Raw genomic sequence first — 19017 nt, 5'->3', positions numbered from 1 at the left:
GTGCTCTTCAGGCTGGCCTCTCCGCGCGTCCCGCGGTCTCATCTCACGAAAGCCATTTCGAAGATGTTGAGCACCGCTGATCTGTCTGCGAGTCATGGACGCGATGGTGTTGAGGGCATTTAATCTAACCAACGCGCAAAGTCCAGAATAGAAAACTTTACTTTGCAAGCACAAGCCTCTTGTTGTAACCCGCTGTAACCCGCCGATACATTCGGTAAGCCTGGGAGGTCATCTGTGACGACTGCCCTCAGCGATTCGGTTTGATGTCTGAAAAATGCATTCGAACTATGCTCATGGTATGACTTTCCAACATTTGTTTCCCGCATACTAACTCCTCATCATGAATATGTAGCTATCCAACTCCAGGCGCCGTTATGTCAAACATCTCTTTCCTATTTGTCAATCTCTGAAAAATATCCTCACGCCTTGCAGGCGCTGTAGCTGTTCCATCCCGATGCCTGCTGCCACTCCGTCAGTGACTTGATCAACGTCGGGTCGATGTCCCTGTTCGCCTTGATGAAGATCGTCTCGAATGGGTGCACGTTGGTCCCAAAGTATTTTCCGTTCCACAAAACATCGCCGTTTTGCGACGAGTCGCATTCGTCAATGTAGTTCTCGGACTTGTGGAACGCCGTCATCATCAAGTCTACTTTGTACCCATTGTTCAGGAAAATGCTTGTCGCGCCAACCTCGGCGTGGACGGCGTGGTTCCAGTCGTTGTAGCAGCCAGCGAGGCCGACGGGATCCTTCTCATTGCCGAACTGGTCGCTGGCGTGTGAACTGGGTGGAGGGTTCAAGAGCAGGTCCATGCCAATCGAGTCCGTCGCCCAGATCATGGACTGCACGTGGAACCGAGGCCAGCAATTGGCGGTCATACCAACCAGCTGGAAAATGTCAGAACCGGGGTCGCATGTTGCACAGAGATGAGAGGGGCTGGCTTGCCTTGACTTTATCGGTGACACGATCCAGGTAGAGGTCGCTCCAGCACGCCTGGGCCCAGTGAGGGAGGAACGGGCCGCGGATGCTCGCATTCAAGGTGATGAAGCGCTTGTACTTCTTGTAGAGATCACCCTCACGAAGAATCTCACCATAGGCGCCCAGATCGAAGCAGGTGTTGGGGCGCTTCACAACCCTGATGTTCTTCTTTTCGGGGATCTTGCTTTCCGCGTTCGTCTCGCCGTTCAAGATGAAGACGAAATCAGCAGCATCGTGGAGACCTTGCTTGACAAAGTAGTCGAGGTTCTCGAGAGCGGCGGCGGATTCGGCGAAGGCGTAAAGAATCAGGGGCCTGTCTTTCGATGACGATGAACTGGACGGCGAGGAAGACTTGCTTGGGGCCTTGGCTGTCTCTTGGCTAGCTGGCTTGGAGCCGGCCTTGGCGTCCGCCTTCGCCTTGTCTTCGTCTTCTTCATACCATGGCGGCAGGGTGACTTGCGGTGACGTGTCTGGGCGAGAGGCGTCCGGTCGCGGCTTCGAGTTGCCTGATGATGGGTGTTCGGGGACACTTGCAGGCTTACCTCCCGGGTTGACGTTGGGATTCTGAGCGGGAATGGCGGGCTGCGCGGGTTGTTCATGCGTCTAAGCACACAGGTCAGCGAGTCCCCGTCGAAACCGGAAGAAACCCACGATGTGTGTCGGCGTCTTTGGATTAGTCGACGTAAATGTAGACAGCGTCCACAGAAAGATGAGGAACATCAGCAGCCCTACGGCGGTCTGCTTGTTGACCGGGAAGCTGTTCCCCATGGCTCTGGTGCGGGTAGAGGTAGCTCGAGGGATTCGCAGGGACAGCTTTGGCGTGGACCTCGCCAGCTCGAGAGCTCGGAATCGATGCGATTCGTGTGCGATGCGACAGCCGATTATCCGGAGGAGCAGGTCAAGACGAGGCGCAAGAAAAAGATGGAATAACCATCAGATGCTTCGAGCAACAGTGTGGGATGACAATTGAAGGAAGAGACAATGTGATCCGAAGTTGAAATGGGAGAGAGTTCTTGTCTTGTCGGAGGCCAGTCGCAACAAGACAAGGGAGCCCAAGCCAGATTGGAGGCCAGGGAGCTCCATCTGGGTACGGACAGGATGGCGTGGCATGGTATGGGAGTTATTTAGGGAGAAGTGGGCTAGTCAGGGCTGGATGACGGGAGGGATTTGGAGGGAAACGCAAGCAAGGAATGCGGGTTAAAGTTCGAGAACTTGTTAGAGACGGTCGAGTGTGGCTGAAGCTAGTGTTGCTGTCATGTCACTTCACCTTACTCTTGTCAGTGTCAGCGACGATGAAGTGACATGACACTGCCGTCCAAGCGCCGCATGGCACGGCAGGACGGGACGAGCATCTCACGTTGATGTCGTACGCAGTACACGGCGCTGTTGAAGATGAACTGGCTGGCTGGATGGAGGCTCGGGGGGGGGGAGGATCTACGATTCGGTGGATGCAGGCGGACGGGATGCACACTGGTGACACCACCATCCCTCGAATCGACGGCTAGAAACCGGGAGCCTGGACTCGTAAGAAGCCCACTGTCCACGTCCCCCCTGTGGAACTCTCCGATCGGGCTGTCCAATCCAGCGCAGCGGGTCAGTCAGTCCCTGAGGTGGCCTGGCAGCGTCCGCGTTGATGCCGGCCGGGCCTTTCCCCCCACACCCGGGACACTGGCGCCGTGGCTTTTACATTGCTCATGGTGGTGGGTGCTGTTCGGCAGACGGCAGACGGCACACGGAAGACTGTTTGAGTGACGGGCGAAGCCACAGTAGTCTTCTGCTGTCGTGAGGCTGGATGTCGTTGATATTGAAGTTGCCAGGTCATCGGTACTCGCATCCAACCCCCACGCAAGTCAAGGTCGTCATTGCATCAAATCTTGCCTTATCGGGGACTTTCTTTTCCCTCGCACAAACGTACTTTATGTATCTGTAGGGGTTTGTTCCCTCGAATTCCCGTCTGCGCTGCAACCCCCTGCATGTCGTCCCTTGCATTCTGCACATGGCGATTGGTACGATATCGACCTGTGGCTACCTACCTTAAGTAAGTACCTGAGCTGAGGTATGCCGTACCACCTAATCATGTCGGTGCCAATGGCGCATGTCTCGGACGCTCGCTATCGGCCGTGCAATCTCTATCAGTCTTAGATGCGCCATCGCCTTCAAATAAACGTGCAGAATTGCGCCGAGACTTAAACTGACTTTGGGCGGTGCATCTATCGCAATTGACTTTGGCAATCAACGCAAGGGTGGACTTGAGGAGAGACAGCAGCGCACGTCAATCCCGCTAGAGTTGACGACCGCCAAGCCAAGCAACTGCGACCTTTATTCGGACGGAGCATTGTTAGCCCATGAGATGGATGCTGTCTACTGCATAGGCGACCGCCAAGGGCTCAGTCTCGACCTCGCGATGGCCTCTGCTGCAACAGTCGCAACTGCCGATGGACGGTGAACGATGAAGTTCAAGAAAGGACGTCGCAATGGCCGGGATTATTGCAGAAACGTACGGTTGCTGACCCGGAACTGCCTTATCTGGAAATCGTGTTGGAAGGAGTCGCTATCTCGAGCGGGGGTTGCACCGAGTGGAGGTCCATCTCACCATCTCCAACAACACCATCCGCGTAGTAGAAGAGAGGCCGAGCGCCATTGACAACGTCACTTCCCAATCCTGTTCAGCAGAATCGCTGCTCGACTTCAGATTTCACCTCTGAAACACCATGTCTCCTTCAATCACGATCCAGCCGCCACTGTCGCGACGAGGCCACGGTCCCGGCCTCATCATTCTGGTTGAGGCGGGAATCGACCTGGCCAAGCACGACAAGATTCTGGATCCTCCACCGGCGCAGAAATGGGCCGAGGAGGGCTACGCCGTGGCTCAAGTGGTCGTTGCTCCTGGACTCGCCAACATCCCCAACGACATCACATCGGCCATTGCCCAATTGAAAGCGCTTGAGAGCTGTAATGATAAAGACAAGTTTGGCGTCATCGGTGAGCCCTTCATCATCATATGTCACCGTCACGAACTGACCATCACGAAGCGTTCCTCGCCGGCGAAAGACAGGAAGTTGCCGATGCCCTGGAGAGCCATCCTGAGATCAAGGCCGCCGTCTTTTTCAACTTTGCTCAAACCCTCAGCATTCCCACTCTGTCACACGCCTCAGGTCCCGATGGCGGCGGCACCAAACCTGCTGCCGCGTCCAAAACCTATCATTACCCATCAGCCGGCGATTTCTTCACCATTCCGAGCCACGACAACTTCAATGCTAATGCTGCTGGTCTCGCCCACACGCGCACGTTGACATTCCTCAAGCCCATCCTCGGGGGACCGTACTTCGATCTCGAAGCCGTGTGGGAGGAGCATACGCTGTTTGAATTTGGCGAGCGTAATGTTGACAAGACTATGGCCACTATGGTTGAGCAACCTTATGTGAGTGTATTGTGTTAAAGTGGCGGTGCCATCTGCTGACTGCGACGAGGTCAATCATATTCCCACACTCACCGGCGGCGTAGGCCGCGCCCGCCTCACCAACTTCTACACCAATCATTTCATCTTCAACAACCCAGAGGACACAGAGCTTGAGCTGGTGAGCCGTACGGTGGGCATTGATCGAGTGATTGATGAGTTTGTATTCAAGTGTACCCATGATAAGGTAATTGATTGGCTGTAAGCACACCCCGCCCCCCTTGCTAGGCTTTCATCGCTCAGTCTAACGTCTTTTATTAGACTTCCCGGAGTGCCGCCCACTGGCAAACATCTCTCCATCCCCTTCACAAGCGTCGTCAATGTCCGCGGCGACCATCTTCACCACGAGCATATCGCCTGGGACCAGGCGACGGCTTTGCGTCAGCTTGGACTGCTCCCCGACTACCTCCCATTCCCGTACCAAATCAACGGCAGCGGTCCTTCGAGCGGTAAAATGTTCGAGTATCGATTGCCAGTCGCCGGCGTGGAATCGGCTCACAAGCTCGTGGACGAGGGGGCAGTCGAGTCGAATGGCATGTTCGAGTACGGGACGAGAGAGGTCGATGCGTAGGTGTCGGGCTCAATGGGTCGGCTCAAAAGGTGCGGATCTTCAGTCACTCTCCTCGCGGCGGGTGGTCGCTGACTCTAACGATGAAGAATCTTTATTAGGTTTATTATGTTGTTCGGCTGTTATGAATACAATCTTCTCATTAGCAACTCACGAGCTACGGTCGAGAGCCAAGACCCGAGGACGAGGCGCTTCTCGAGGAAGGCTGGTATTTTGACTCATTGTACTTCGACTGTTCCTCGCCCCATCGGACCTCTTGGTCAACCTTGATGCGGATGCCGCCCTTGAGTGACAGGTCGTCGTCGGAGCCAGAGTCGGGTAGGCCCTTACCACCTCGTTCAGATCGCCCCGTGACGCTCGTCGTGACGCCGTATTTGCCGTCCTCGGTGCCGAGACGCTTGAATCCTCTGTCGGCCGACTTGCCGCCGGTTCCCCCAATCGTCATGAGTTCCGTGGGCCCGCGGCTGCCCATCTTGGTCGCGCGGCCGCCGCTGCGGCCACCGCTCTGGCCTCCGGAAAGGTTGTACTTGGTTGCGATGCTGCCGAATTGCGATGAAACCTTGACCATGAGCGGGCGAAGGGTAGGCAGGCACGCGCTGATGACACCGCAGGCGCACTCGACGACACACCACGTGCAGGCGGTAGCAAGGGTCCCTATTGATGTCAGGATGAGTAAAACACCGTAAGCGGCGAGCAACTCACATGTTGTGTCAGTCAACTGGAACTGCATAATCGTCGTGAAGCGGTAGATACTGGCGAACAGGACGCTGCTGATGTTAGGCAAGTTTCTCCCACATTAAGACGCAGTTACTCACAATCCACCCAGCAGGAACATGAAGCACAGCGAGATGCGCTGCACCATGGTAACCTGCAGCCTCCATACCTCCTTGATAGGCAGGCAGAGAATGGCGACGTCCGTCAGGATGTTGGGGATGGCGTTTCCGATAAAGGACGCCTTGAGGTCGATACAGGTGCCATCAATCCATGGCATGTACGCCTTCGCCACGGGCGTGCACTGGAACACGCAGACCAGGACGATCGAGATCCACCAGCCGATGGTAAGGAAGCCGAGGACCATCGCCGAGATCTTGAAGCCACGAGATGGGAAGATGCGGCGGTACATCAGGAGCAGGGAGATCTTGATGAACATGACTGCCGTGACATAGATGCACTCAAAGGCCAGAAGCAGCTTGAGGAACTGCACCTGCTGGTCCAGAGAGAGAGTCGAGGCATGGCGCCCAAGACCTTGTGCAATCACTATGATGCGATGTGAGTCTGTATTCAACTTTTTTATGTTTTGGCATCTGCTTACTGGCATAGTTGAGAGCACCCGCCATGAAGGTGACGATCTGTTTCTGACGTGTTAGTCTTTGCCCACGACACCGCCACCGCCGCCATCACCACACCGAAAACGCACCAGTCCAACGACCATGAACCAGTCATCGAGGCCGTAGTGGAAGCCAACCGTCCATCGCGCCCAGAACCGCAGGCCAACAAAGACTGTCGCGAGAACGAGCAGCGCCGTCGTGGTGCCGCTCAGCTCCGGCCCTCTATTCGCCAAGGGGTCTTCCACCGTAGTGTCGGCCATGGCGGCTGAAAGAAGAAAAGATGGAGACCGGAAGGACCGGCCAGAAGCAACAATCCAATATCTGAGCGTCCGATTACGAAGAATATATAAAACGAGTAAGATGAAAAGACAGGCGAATTCGACTCGAAAGGGAACAACTGGACCCGCGATGTGGGAGCAGCGCAGCGCCTACTCTAGAGTCCTTATACATAAACGACTTGTCGATTCCCCTGGCCGGGAAAAAAAAAAGTGGTAAGACAGAAACTGACTCGGCACTTGAGGGGCAACAACTTGCCGGGTAACAGCAACAGAAATGGTCGATTGGGGCCCTCAGAGGGGGCATGTAGCACTGCCAACTGGGGGGTAGGTATCCAACGGGCACATCAATATAACGGCGTCGTCGAGCCCTTGTCCATACCAGAGTGGCACCGTCACAACCCCGGTTCGACTAGCGATGCGTCTGATCGCAGCGACTATCACGGGAGTTCAGACAACGACCCCATAACCAATACTACGCCGTACCACGTTGCCATGCTCCATCGAGCAACCTCAATCGAGGCATCACCCTCCGTCCTGACATCTCCATTCGGAAAGGGGGGAGGGACTCTGGAGACATCATGGGATGGCGTGCCGTGCGAGGGCTCCTTAGCCGCGATATTGACGAGGTATCGGAGCTTGGTTCATGGAAGCAATATTTTCGACGAGGATAAAACCGCCCGAGTTCGTCGCTACCTCGTGGCATTTTGATCTTCTCTCCTCACGCTCGGCGCCATTTAATCGATTTCCCCCCATCCTCGCCTCGTCTGTCAAGCTTGTTCTGGGCATCGCCCGTCGTCGTACAATCCCAACTTATACACACGTTCCTTACAACGGCCTCTGGCATCCCACCGGTCCTTACAAGTCCATCCTTTGGTACCCTCTTACCTTAATTTATACCACCTCTTTCAAGCATCGATCGGCATTTGTTCGTCTGTGTGATCCCGCGTGATCCCAGCCCTTGACAAAAGCACTCTATCCCCAACCAGAGAAACACACAGAAGACATGTTCCCCAAGATCGCCAGCCTCCTCACCTCGGCCCTTGCGGTCTCCGCGGCCGTCCTGCCCCGTGCAGAGCTGCCCACCATCGTCTTCACCCCGGGTGCCTGGCACGGTCCGCAGTCCTTCGACCTCGTCCGCGCCGGCCTGACCCTCAAGGGCTACGAGTCTGAGGCCATCACCCTCCCCTCCGTCGGCGCCGAGCCCGCCACCGTCAGCCTCGACGAGGATGCCGCCGTCCTCCGCAGCACCCTCACCACCCTCGCCGACGCCGGCAAGCAGATCGTCCTCGTCGTCCACTCCTACGGCGGCATGGTCGGCGCCAACGCCGTCTCCGGCCTGGGCTACCAGCAGCGCGCCAACAACAGCGAGACGGGCGGTGTCATCATGATGGTCTACCTCGCCGCCTTTGCTGCCCCTACCTCCACCAGCCTGGTTGACATGCTCAGCGGCGAGTTCCTCCCCTGGATGAGAGCCGATGTAAGTAAATCTTTTGAACCGTTTTCCCCCGCTCTCTCCTTCTTTGACATACGGGCCCCCTCTGCATCTGCATCTGTCACTGTTCCACACCCTTGCCTGGGCATATGCAACGTATCAGATGCAGAAAGCGGCTCTCGCTTGATATCAAAGACCACAGTCGACCAACACGTGTGAACAGGGTGACAAGGTCTACGCCGACACGCCCGAGACCATCTTCTACGCCGACGTCGACCCCGTCCTCAAGGCCAAGGCCATTGCTGAGCTCAGCTGGGAGTCCAAGCGTGTCTTCTCCGATGACGCCACCTACGAGCCCTGGAACGAGGGCATCGAGGTCATGTACTTCCACACCCAGCAGGACCAGGCCATCCCCCTCGCCACCCAGGAGGCCATGGCCGCCCAGTTCCCCGCCGGCTACACCACCTTCTACGCCAACACTTCCCACTCGCCCTTCCTGTCCCGCCCGGACCTCGTCATCGAGGGCGTCGAGCTGGCTGTCACCAACGGCCAGGCTAAGCTTGCCTAAGCCTTTCTCTCCGGAGGCGTGTTGTAGTAGTGTAGTTGAGATATGACCTGTCATGTGAACAATTTCGTGTCGAGGAGATTCTTCGGGGGTGTCCTCGACCTGATAAGTCATAGCCCCCTTATCCTTTTTTTAGAGGAAAAAGAATAGACAATCAAGACCTCTTTCCTCAAACCATACTCGGTATCACCATTTGCCTGCGAAATCATGTGTTGTGTCGTTCGAGAATAGCTTCACTGGACCGGTTCTGGTCATCTCGCCGCCGTGTTAGGTACGAGAGAGTCCACCGGAAGTTGTCCGTAATCCGTAAGAGATCGCCGTTCCCCCAGGGCCCTGTCTTCTTTAACGGAGATCCGCGTGCGAAGCCTCCGGAAGCCCCTGCAGCTGTCTGGGGGGTCCCGGAACATGCGACGCGGCAGATACGCTTTCCTCTTTTCTCCCACAAGAGAAAGCTCCAATCCAGAAGCAACCGTTTGGGGGCAACTCGTCAAATATCTGCCCGAAAAGGGTCGCGTAGCCGACGAAAACACACGATGGGGGGCCAAATAACAGGCGATAATGTTGATAACGAGTCAAACGACTCATGAGCACAAGCCCAGAAGAGAAAAGAAACAGAAAAAACCTCCGGATATCTGTGCACTGCGCAATCAATCTTTGGCCGGTACCCTACCGCCCACGTGCGCTATTGTCCCTTCTCTTCCAGCAACCCAAGATTATGAAAACAGCTTGACCACCCCCCCGGGCAGTGGCACCAACGACCGTTGCGCGGCGCGCCGCACTCCACAGCTCTTCCCTTATGGCATTGTCTTCAGCAAAGGGTCCCCGGCCTTTCTCGTGTGGAGAACGTCGAGTGTTGTGGACTCAAAGGCCGATGGGAGACAGGAAAAAAGGGGGTGTTGACCAGTTTGACGGGTGGGAACCGATTGAATCCAGGCCTGCCGGAATTGAGTCCTTTTTGCTAAATTCTGCTCTCTCCCCTCCCCCCCTTGTTGATGTGACACTGTCTCGTCTCTGCAACCACAAGCTCGTCTATCTAATTGTTTTGAGTTTCCTGCGACATGTCGTTAGAAGAAGGATGGCCAGTTTGTTTGGTTCGTCTAAAGGACGGGCCGGTACTAGGGAAACGCGCCAGTCTCGGTTTGGGTGAGTGTGCGCGTGTTGGCCTGCGGGAGGATTTTCACGCGCCAGACGCGAAGAAGAAAGGTCTCCGCGGGGGGGAGACCGCGGCGTTCCTCCCGATGTGCATCGCGCATCCTCCTGCATTTGCCGATTTGCATGCACCAACCGGATACCAGTGCCCTTTGTGCCTGGCCTTCTGCGCCTTCTGTGCGTTATTCCATTTGGCAGCAAACCGAGCTATGCCGTAGACGGTAATCGGAGGTCCGGGCGTACGTCTCCACACCACCGGGCCCCGGTCTCCCCGGCCGTCTCGGCGCGCCGTCCTTTTTGCACTACTGCACAGGACGAAGACGGAAACGCATTCCCGAGCCATGAGGTTTGCATGAACGGTACGGAATTACGCGCTGGGTCTAGAGTCATCACGAGATCGTCTGTGTGTTTTCCTACAAGCCTATGAGGGGTTTTCTTTTACTGTTGTTGTTGAAGAAAGTGTCGCCCCCCCCATTCATGGCTACCTGCTGCGCGGCAAATTGCGTGCGTTGCCTGCGTAAGGCAGTGTTGCATTGGCTCTCGGACGCTCAGGATCCACCACCGCCGCCCATCATCGCCCGGCGCCCGCGATACGAAAAGACTGTTAGAGAGATCTAGAACGCTGTCTATAGTACCCTCACAGAGAGTCCACAGTGGTTTTTGGGAGGGACCTATATCAGCGCCAGCGTCACTGTTCAGGTGAGTGAGGCGGGAACAATGCTGTCTCAGTTCGGACATTGTGGCAGGCGAGCCAGACGCAAATTGCGAACGTTGAAAAGGGGCGAAGTCAAACGAAACGTTAAAAAAAAAAGGCTCTTAAGACTTAAACCCCTAAAACGACAGAGAAGAAACCGACCGACCGACGGAGTTGAAGCGAGCCACATCCCGCGGGTAAATTAGACTTGATCAAATTAAACTTTCACGTCAACAAACATGACAACTGGAGATCCCCCAAACCTTCAACGTCGGTTTTCGAACATGTCAGGCTCTCTGGCGAACTTGGCACCCCCAGGTCTAGCGCAGGACGCAATCGTTTCACCAACAACTGCAATCCAACACCGGTTTGGGACCCTGGGCCCTGAGCCTCCCCCCCGTCTCTCTCTCTCTGAGCAAGGGGCCCCCCACCAACGGCCCCCATAGTATCGTCGCGCTCTTTAGCCCTTATCGGTGGCACAATTACGGATAGGCAATAGGCATCTCCAACTCTTCGCCCGCGGAGGAGCAAGGAACGGCCTCAGAAAAAAAAAAAAAAAAAAAAACTTGGCCTTGTCAAATCTCCTGTGACGTGAACTATCCTCTGACAGGTATCTTGACAGGACGATCTCGTTTCATCGCGGGTGTTCCCCGGGACGCCGGCGGCGGGTTCGTCCGCTGAACCGTTGCGCGGTTTGTTCGTGTTGGCGCTGGTGGCTTCCAAGTTCCGCCCATCTCTCCAAGGCAAATCTTGGAGAAGCCATTAAGCTTTTTGCTGATCTTCATCTTGACTCGTGGTGGTGGCCGAACCGCGGTTCCAATCCTTCTAGAAGCAGCTCTCTCTCACGAGGTCCTCGCAGTTCCCGGGTTCCCCCATCACATGCATTTAGATCGATCCATGAATGTTCGTCACTGATCAAGCCGAAAAAGTGATAAAGAAAGAATCGCGTCGCCAGCTTCTGTAGAATGTAACACGTCAACTCCCTTACGCTCGCTGCAACTCGTAACGAAACGCCCACGCCCGACAAGATCGCCGCCGTCAAATCTCTGCAGCGGTGAGTTTCAACACACGCCCGGAACGCCACTGCCGTCCCGTCCCTCTTCTCTGCCCAAGAGAATCTGTCTAATTCCCGTCGGCGAATGGGCTCCCGGCGGAAACAGTACGGCACAGCAACAGCAGCAGCAGTAGCAGGCGAGCATTAGCAATCAGCCAGCAGAGCGAGACGGAGAAAGGCCTCTGCAGGTTGTCGGGGGTGGTAAGTCCCCACTCGCCGAGCGCAGATCTGTATTTTAAAAAAGGGAACACACACAAAAACACCGCGCCTCCCGGACCTACGAATAGGTTGCGGTTGGTCAAGGCCGCAAGATGAGCGGAGAAAGCCCAATGGCGAGGCGGAAGATTATCAAACGTTTGATAAAAAAGCGAGGCATTGAAACAATTGGATAGAATGCTCGCGGCCTTGGGGGGCTAAGCATCGGTGCCTCGGTATGAGCATGAAGATGGCGAACGCGTCACTGAAAGGCCCCCACGGACCACATCGCGGGCGAAGAAAGGCTGAAATGTCTGCCCAGGATCTTATACATCCTATATTGTTATTGCCAAAAGCTGAACGAGCTGCGTCGATATTGACCGGGCCTGGGAGATGAGCTGGAACGTGCTCTGTGAGAAACAACGTGGTCAGTGATGTGCTTAGTAACGAGGGTCCCGGTTTTGTACAATCTCTCGGCTCAACGCGAGCTCCTCGCGTCGCGACGTTGATCATATCTGATCATAGGCGGATCATTTCATTATCGTCGGGCCTGGCCGAGGTAGCATTGTCAGGTCGAGTAGACGACGCTCAAGAGTCATGTTGTGGATGTGTGATATAGCTGATTTGAGGTTCATTACTCTCTTCTGTCTTGGTTCATTCGTCGTCGAGATCTTACTATACACTCTTATACTTCGTGCCCTGGAGGGTTTTCCCTTGAAATGCCAAAGCTTTGCCCCTCATTTCGCCAGCCCATGCGTGATATAAAGAAAAAAAAAAGGTCCAACCACGTCCATGCTTTATCGTCGGGTCCTTCCAGCGGCCACTAGCACGTACAAAGACAGTTGACTGGCTCATCCTGGTATATATGCCCCGACTCGGGCGGGGTGGGTTTTCAGATCGTTAGGAAACAGGTACAAAACGGCCTGTGTCAAGTGTCTTGATGGACACGAGACCACAGTCCAAAGAAGCGAAGGGGTATCGTCTGCGTGGCCACGTTTTATGTGATGGGCGTAAGGAAGGGACTAAGCATGAGCTCGTCCGCACTCGGGCGCAGGTTGTGGTCGATTTCGAAAGTTTGTGAAAGGAATGTCTTGGCGTCATCGGACGCGTGATCCGGGATCGTGGGTGCAGCCTTGCCACCGCCAATCTTGAAGATGGCTTGTAGCTGACTGCAGTCGGGGTAAGGGTGGGTGCCTGTCATCATCTCGACGACCAGGCAGCCGAGAGACCAGATGTCGGCCTTGCGGGTGTAGGATGTCTGCTTCACAACCTCAGGCGCCATCCAGAAGACAGACCCTTGAAGCGAGGGGCGGTGCTTGTTGTTGTTGGCACCGCTCAGGATGTTGGACGCCTCAAGCTTCTTGGAGATACCGAAATCGGAAATCTTGATAGTACCCTTGTTGTCGACAAGGATGTTGGCACCCTTGATGTCTCTGTGAATGATGTCCCGGTTGTGAAGGTACGACAGTCCAGTGAGAATCTGGCGGACGAAGCTACGGACAAGAGGCTCGGGCAGGGCGCCGTATGAGTTGAGCATCGTCTGCACTGAGCCTCCGGGAACGTACTCGAGGAAAATATTGAGGTATTCCGACGACGAGCTGCATCCAAGGTATTGAACAATATTCGGGTGTCTCAGATCGCGGAGCAGACTGATTTCCCGCTTAAGGGCCTCAATCATGCTCTTCTTGCGTGCGTCGTTTTGGCTGTTGGCACCAGGGGCAGGAGCCTCGACTTGCTTCACAGCCAGCAGCTCACCGGTCACGGCATGAAGTGCGAGGTAGACGCAGCCGAAAGAACCCTGGCCGATCATGGCTCCCTTCATCCACTTGTCGTCGGACCAGGATTCTCCCGCGAGGAAGCTCTCGAGCTCCTCGTCTGCGTCTTCCCCATCTTCGTTGAGGGCTTGTGTGAGATCCTTGAGAGACCCAGATCCGGTCGAGCCATCGGCATCAAAATAGCTCCGCCTTGTGACGTTGCCTTCGGGGTCGGTTACGCTTAGAGCCGCAGCGCTGGCACCGTCGGAGCTGTCGGCAAAGGAGACGTATGACTTGCGGTTTGGCTCCACCGGAGACTCCTCCTGAAGGGTGTCGAGCATGGAAGAGGCAACCGAGTCGCGGAAGGCATGCGTGACACGCAGACCAGACCGCGGCTTGGACATGTTGTTCGATGCATTAAGCCAGCTGTCGGCGATGGTGGGAATTGGAGGGGCGTCTTGGATGCTGGACGCGAAGCTGAGGTTGCTGGCCACGCTGAGTCGACTGTTGACCTTGCTCAAACGTGTTGACCTTCTCATAGACAAGCGAGCGGTGCGGTCAATCTCCTCCCTGGGGTGGTCAGGGAAGTAGGATGTGAGGTCGGAAGCGATGAGCTCGCTTGGAGGTCGCAGACCGCCAAATGACCGCAGAATACCCTTGTTCCTCCGCGGACCCGCCGATCTAGGGCCGTCGTTGGATGCAGGTCGCTCGAGTTCCTTAGCGGTGTTGTACACGTTCCGCTCCCGGTCACGGAAGGACACGGGCGAAAGAGGGCTTTGTAGTTCATCGTTCCATCTCTCGCCGAGAAGCTTTTGCACCTTCATCTGACTTCTCTTATCGACCGTCTCAAGGGCGCGGCTGTGGTTCTGCTGGGCCTCCTCGATAGCAATGCCCGCCGCCCTCTCGAGCTCGGGCATCCCAGGCTCGCCAGCAGGCACGCGGCGTAGGATCAAACGGTTTCGCTCGGGTCGTTTTTGGTCCTTGATGATGCGCCACAGCTCTGTGTCGCCCAGCCGTCTGCACTGGTTGGGGTCCGGCTCGATGCCAGCCAGGACCCAGAAACAGTAATTCCTCTCATGGTCCTCTCTCAGAGCAAACTTCCTTAGGGTAACTCGCATGACCTCCTCGCAGGTGTTGCAATCGGCAATCTTGACGACCTTGGTGACGCCTCCTGTTGAAATGACGCGGATGACGTCCTGATTCTGCGGTAAGCCAGCCATCAGTGAACCATCCATACTGGAGTTGTTCCTCGTATGGGAAGTTACCAATCGGCCGGTTGAGGGGACGGACGCCCCGGCGTTACTCACATAGCCGGGGCTTTGGCCATACCGTGGACGCAGAGGGCGGATGGCGTCGGAGCCGGGAAGTGGCGAGGTAGGTCGGGAAGACGAGGTGTCGCCGATGGGCAAAGAGTCGTACTGTCTCGAGTAGCGCTTGTTCATGGAAGGCGTCGGCATGGTGCGGGCACTGGATGCGGACGGCCGCGGAGAGCCGCCCGAGGACGGGGTGTACTGCTCGAGGCCCCCAAACGAATCCTTGAGAACGGTTAGACGGTCGCTACAGGTCACGATGCACACTGGTGGTGGCCTTACCCTATTCCGCTTCTTCTGGTTTGCGTACGCCTTGGTCCTCAACTTCTTAATTCCAAGAAAAAGGCGAACGCGGTCGCCGACTTTTTCGATACCCATTTCCTTGAGGACATCCTTGTCAAGCTCGAGGAGGTTCTCGCCGTTGATGTGGTTCTTGCGGAAGAGCTTCTCGTACTCGCCACACTTGACGCCGCGGAGGTAGTCGCATACCTTCTCCTCATCCCAGTTCTTGACAGCGTCGGGACCGTCGCTCTCTGAAAATTCGGACTCTGTGGGACTGGCGTAGGAGGTTGTCTGGTTCGGAATCGTGGGTGCGCGTCTCGAAGGCGGCATACCGCCGGTCGAGACGCTGGACACCATGGGGTTGTTGGTGTTCAGGGGCGCCGGGAAGGCGGCGGTCTTGGGGGCTAGCATTGCCATCTTTTGGGTATTTCGAAGTTGCTGGTGATCATTGACCGGGTTCGAAAAGGCTTGTCGTGGTGGTTTCGCGCGGGGGTTGTCTCAGCTGCCTCTCTCCTGGAGCGCGTCGTGCCGAGAGAGGATTCCTTGAAGCGGGTGGCCGAGACAGTGGACGGGATGGCGGGCCGGGATGGGGTGATGTTCGGCTCTCTCTCGAGGAATGTTGGTTATGGTGAAAGACGGATGGTCGGTTGCTGGCGAAGGGAATGCTGGCCGTTCTCTCACTACCGGACCGCGAAGGTCTGGACTTGCTGTCTCGTACAGCAGAAGGGGAGGAGAGAATTGGGTTGAACGAAAGTCGTGGGTGGAATTACGGGTACTCCGGCCGGGCGCGAAGAGGAGGAGGGAGAGAAGGGTTAATGATTGATTTTTGGGGGTGCAGCAGGGGAGCGGAGCAGCAGCTCAGGGAGGGGAGGGGGGCGTGTCTGCGGAGGGAAAGTATGGACGATGGACGATGGACGGGAGCGACCCAGGGCAGGCCAGTCACCCAGCGGAGGAGAGCAGGAGAGCAGCCTCAGGTACACTACAGCGAGTGCATGGCGGGCGGGACGGCCACACACACCCAACAGCTGTGCCGCACTTGAGGCAAGGAAGGTACTTCAGGACACTGCCTTTTGACGGGTGACTGTGCGGTACCTGGGTTTAATGAGGGACTAGAAGCGAGCAACAAGCTTCCAATGCTTCCTTTGTGTGCTGTCGCAGCATCCCGCGAAGGGAAAGCAGCCCAATGCAAAGGGCAGCGTGCCACAGAAACAAGCCAGCAGTTCCTTACCTCACCTCACCTTTCTTCCATGCCCCCCTTCTTACCACACTTACGCCGTACCTCACACACTGCAGCGTCTGTTCGCCCTCTCGAGACCACCCAGGCGGAAGTCTCTGGTCAGTAAGTAGAGTATTGTTCCCCTCCCGTATCAGGTCGGCCTCTTTGGCCGGTTTTCTCGGCCTCGCGGACTTGTGTGTTGTGTTGTGATACCTGCCATTCCCTGACATATGGGGTGGGCCATCGGCCGTGACATGACAGCAAATGATACCTCAATTCAGGTAGGTTTTTTTGCTCGGATTTCTGGTGCCGCAACTTCTCCTCTGCCCTGGATGGACACAGGTCCAACAATTTGCTTGCTGACGGCTTACAGCTATTACGGGCCGTCCGAGGGGAGAGGTGACGATGATGGAGGACCCCTGTCGCTGTCCTTGGCGGCAGTAGGTACCTAATCTGCACTGAGGTGAGGTGAGGTGCTGGAGGGGGTGTTTGCAAGGGTAGACCGACGGCGGCGGCTTGATGAAACTGGCTCAACCAGGGGTAACGACCGCACGTCCCCACCTCGCTCGTCCACCGCACCAAACCTCCCGTCCACATGTCGGCTCACTGCTTGCTTGAGCTTCAGCAAGTATTGGAAACGCATCCCCAGGGCGTTCCCTCAGCGGCACAATGTACCTGAGGAATTACTCAGCTATTCCCGAACATGCAATTTGCCCTTCTCAATGCATCGCCGCATCGCGTCCCCTTTCCGCCAATCGCTGCCGTCCAGATATCTCGCGTCCGCTGCTGCGACAAAGCCCAAGACAACGCCATGCGCGCCGGATATCCCTCTAATTATTGTCATCGCCGCCGCAGCATCTCAAGACTGCGGATATCGCATTGTCTACCTACGACCTAAAGAATGTATTAATGGCTAGCTCCGAGCAATGCCGTGTCCATGGCGTCCCGTCCAACGCCAACATCCATCTCGCTTATCTGTTACGCTTCCACCACCACAAAACCCGACATGCGCCTCTCGTGAGAAAACACACATCTATTCTGGGCCCGTCAGCAAGCCAGCCTCAGCTTCCACGCCCCTTACCTACGGGAGGCTGTTGTCATAAAGGCACCAGAAGGCCCTTGCGACAAGCCCCCATTCTGCGCCGCTGCTATGCCACCATTGAACCGTGACAAAGATAGCATCGACCTTTGTTCGCAGACGACGGCTCCGGCCATACTGCGGAGCCCACAGAACACGGGGTAATTGCGCCGCCATCGTGAACCATCGTCACCCAGTTGTCGTCCTATCCTCAACTCATCCAACCGCCCACCTCTCCCATGCCACGATCCGTCACATGGCAAATCACACTCTGTTCCTTGCCAGCAGCCGCGACAGCCCGGGCGATCCTCACAAATGTCGGCATGGCATGGGCCATCCGCCATGGGCTTCATCAGCTTCTCCCCACAACCACCTCCCAGCTGCGTGGAAGTCTCCATCGCAGCCGGGAGCTGTCAGCGCAAACAATGCATACTATTCGTACGCAGTAACAGACTAACAGCCGAAATCGCAATGTTTTCCCGTCTCGCCCGGATCATGAGAGAAACCCCGCTGCAATGATACCTCCGCTGGTTCCACCGTCCGTGGACGATTGACGAAAACCCGAAACGCCTACGCGGTGAGGGACTAGGGGTGCTTGATAGAACAGGACGAGCAAACGTCAACCAACAAGCCCGACTGGTAGCGTACGCAGTGCGTTGAATGGGACCACCTTAGCCCCGTGATCCAACATCAGACCGACCAATCTTGCTTTTACCAGGGGACCATCGCCACTGGCAGCAAGACTGGACTGGCTATCGTGAACCCTCAACGGACGTGCCATGCACGATCAACCCACAATCGCCAAGGACAACTCACAACTTTTTTTTTTTCGCCGCAGAGACTGCAGAGGCAGACAGCGGCGGCGGAGGATGAGCCATAGCTGCGAAGACCGGCACGATAGGGCCGCGTCTGCTGTTGATTGGCTTCCCGTGCCATGCAGTCACTCCAGGGCTGGATGTCTTGAAACCAGTCGTGTCGCACGTCTCGACACCCACTCCGCTGCCCAACATCCCTGGCCTTCTTCTGGGCGCCAACGTCCTGTCCCCCCGCTGGTGCTTGGCCTTGCCCCTCGCTCGCAGTTCGCACCAGAGTCTCCAGATGTCGCCGCGTTATTAGCTCGCCTGACTGGGCCGTCCGCTGTACCATTCTACTAACCTTTCGGCGTTGGCGTCCTCAGATTAATTAACACGAAGACGCCGGTCTGAGCCCGTCAATTGTTTCGCCGCGGGAATTAACACTCACCGTCACTTTGGATGTTGTGTCTTCGTGGATCATCCCAGCTTTGCGACTCCCTAGAGCCTCTCGAGAGACCTTTACAAGACGGTGGCCAATCATGAGCTGCCCTGGTTTGGAGTTGTCTATTGACTTTTTTTCTTGTGCGAGCCGCCATGTAACCTGTGGAACATTGGCTTTTTGGGAAGAATGGCATCTGGCTGACGACCTCGTGTACAGAGACTGGTGATGACGAGTTTTTCGTTATTCTTCCCGTTTCCCCCGCACCATGCGAGCCATGCATTGCAAATGACCATGCGTTTGATGACTCGGTTAGGTACTTGACGATGCTATTTTCAAAGATTTGCAGATTTGCAGCTCCTGTACTGCAGTCGTGCGGCGTCGTGCAGGGCAATCTACTGACCCTGCATATCGCCATCTCTCCTCTCTCTCTCTCTCTCTCTCTCCTG

The 19017-nt window shown here is 56.1% G+C and overlaps 5 protein-coding genes across 5 annotated transcripts; 2 read left to right on the top strand and 3 right to left on the bottom strand.

The window, feature by feature from the left end:
- Nucleotides 1-419: 419 nt before the first annotated feature.
- On the bottom strand, nt 420-1743 carry COL26b_002907 (uncharacterized protein; the record flags this gene model as incomplete). The annotated part of the gene is made up of 4 exons (XM_053175813.1): nt 420-884; nt 949-1481; nt 1518-1578; nt 1627-1743. 4 exons carry the CDS (start codon nt 1741-1743, stop codon nt 420-422), a joined length of 1176 nt encoding a protein of 391 aa, XP_053040242.1.
- Nucleotides 1744-3686: 1943 nt separating this feature from the next.
- COL26b_002906 (uncharacterized protein) lies at nt 3687-5003 on the top strand (the record flags this gene model as incomplete). Its single annotated transcript, XM_053175812.1, has 4 exons — nt 3687-3957; nt 4008-4396; nt 4446-4591; nt 4694-5003. 4 exons carry the CDS (start codon nt 3687-3689, stop codon nt 5001-5003), a joined length of 1116 nt encoding a protein of 371 aa, XP_053040241.1.
- A 154-nt stretch (nt 5004-5157) lies between these two features.
- Nucleotides 5158-6588, bottom strand: COL26b_002905 (uncharacterized protein; the record flags this gene model as incomplete). The annotated part of the gene is made up of 5 exons (XM_053175811.1): nt 5158-5654; nt 5703-5767; nt 5816-6257; nt 6313-6349; nt 6418-6588. The coding sequence occupies 5 exons, from the start codon at nt 6586-6588 to the stop codon at nt 5158-5160; spliced, it is 1212 nt and encodes a 403-aa protein (XP_053040240.1).
- Nucleotides 6589-7609: 1021 nt separating this feature from the next.
- On the top strand, nt 7610-8606 carry COL26b_002904 (uncharacterized protein; the record flags this gene model as incomplete). The annotated part of the gene is made up of 2 exons (XM_053175810.1): nt 7610-8083; nt 8262-8606. The coding sequence occupies 2 exons, from the start codon at nt 7610-7612 to the stop codon at nt 8604-8606; spliced, it is 819 nt and encodes a 272-aa protein (XP_053040239.1).
- Nucleotides 8607-12692: 4086 nt separating this feature from the next.
- COL26b_002903 (uncharacterized protein) lies at nt 12693-15458 on the bottom strand (the record flags this gene model as incomplete). Its single annotated transcript, XM_053175809.1, has 1 exon — nt 12693-15458. One exon carries the CDS (start codon nt 15456-15458, stop codon nt 12693-12695), a length of 2766 nt encoding a protein of 921 aa, XP_053040238.1.
- Nucleotides 15459-19017: the final 3559 nt, after the last annotated feature.

This window comes from Colletotrichum chrysophilum (assembly GCF_026319265.1).
Source record: "Colletotrichum chrysophilum strain AFK26 chromosome Unknown scaffold_15, whole genome shotgun sequence".
Lineage (NCBI taxonomy): Eukaryota > Fungi > Ascomycota > Sordariomycetes > Glomerellales > Glomerellaceae > Colletotrichum > Colletotrichum chrysophilum.
Note: the sequence above shows the minus strand (reverse complement) of the source record. Positions and strands in the feature narration are given on the sequence as shown.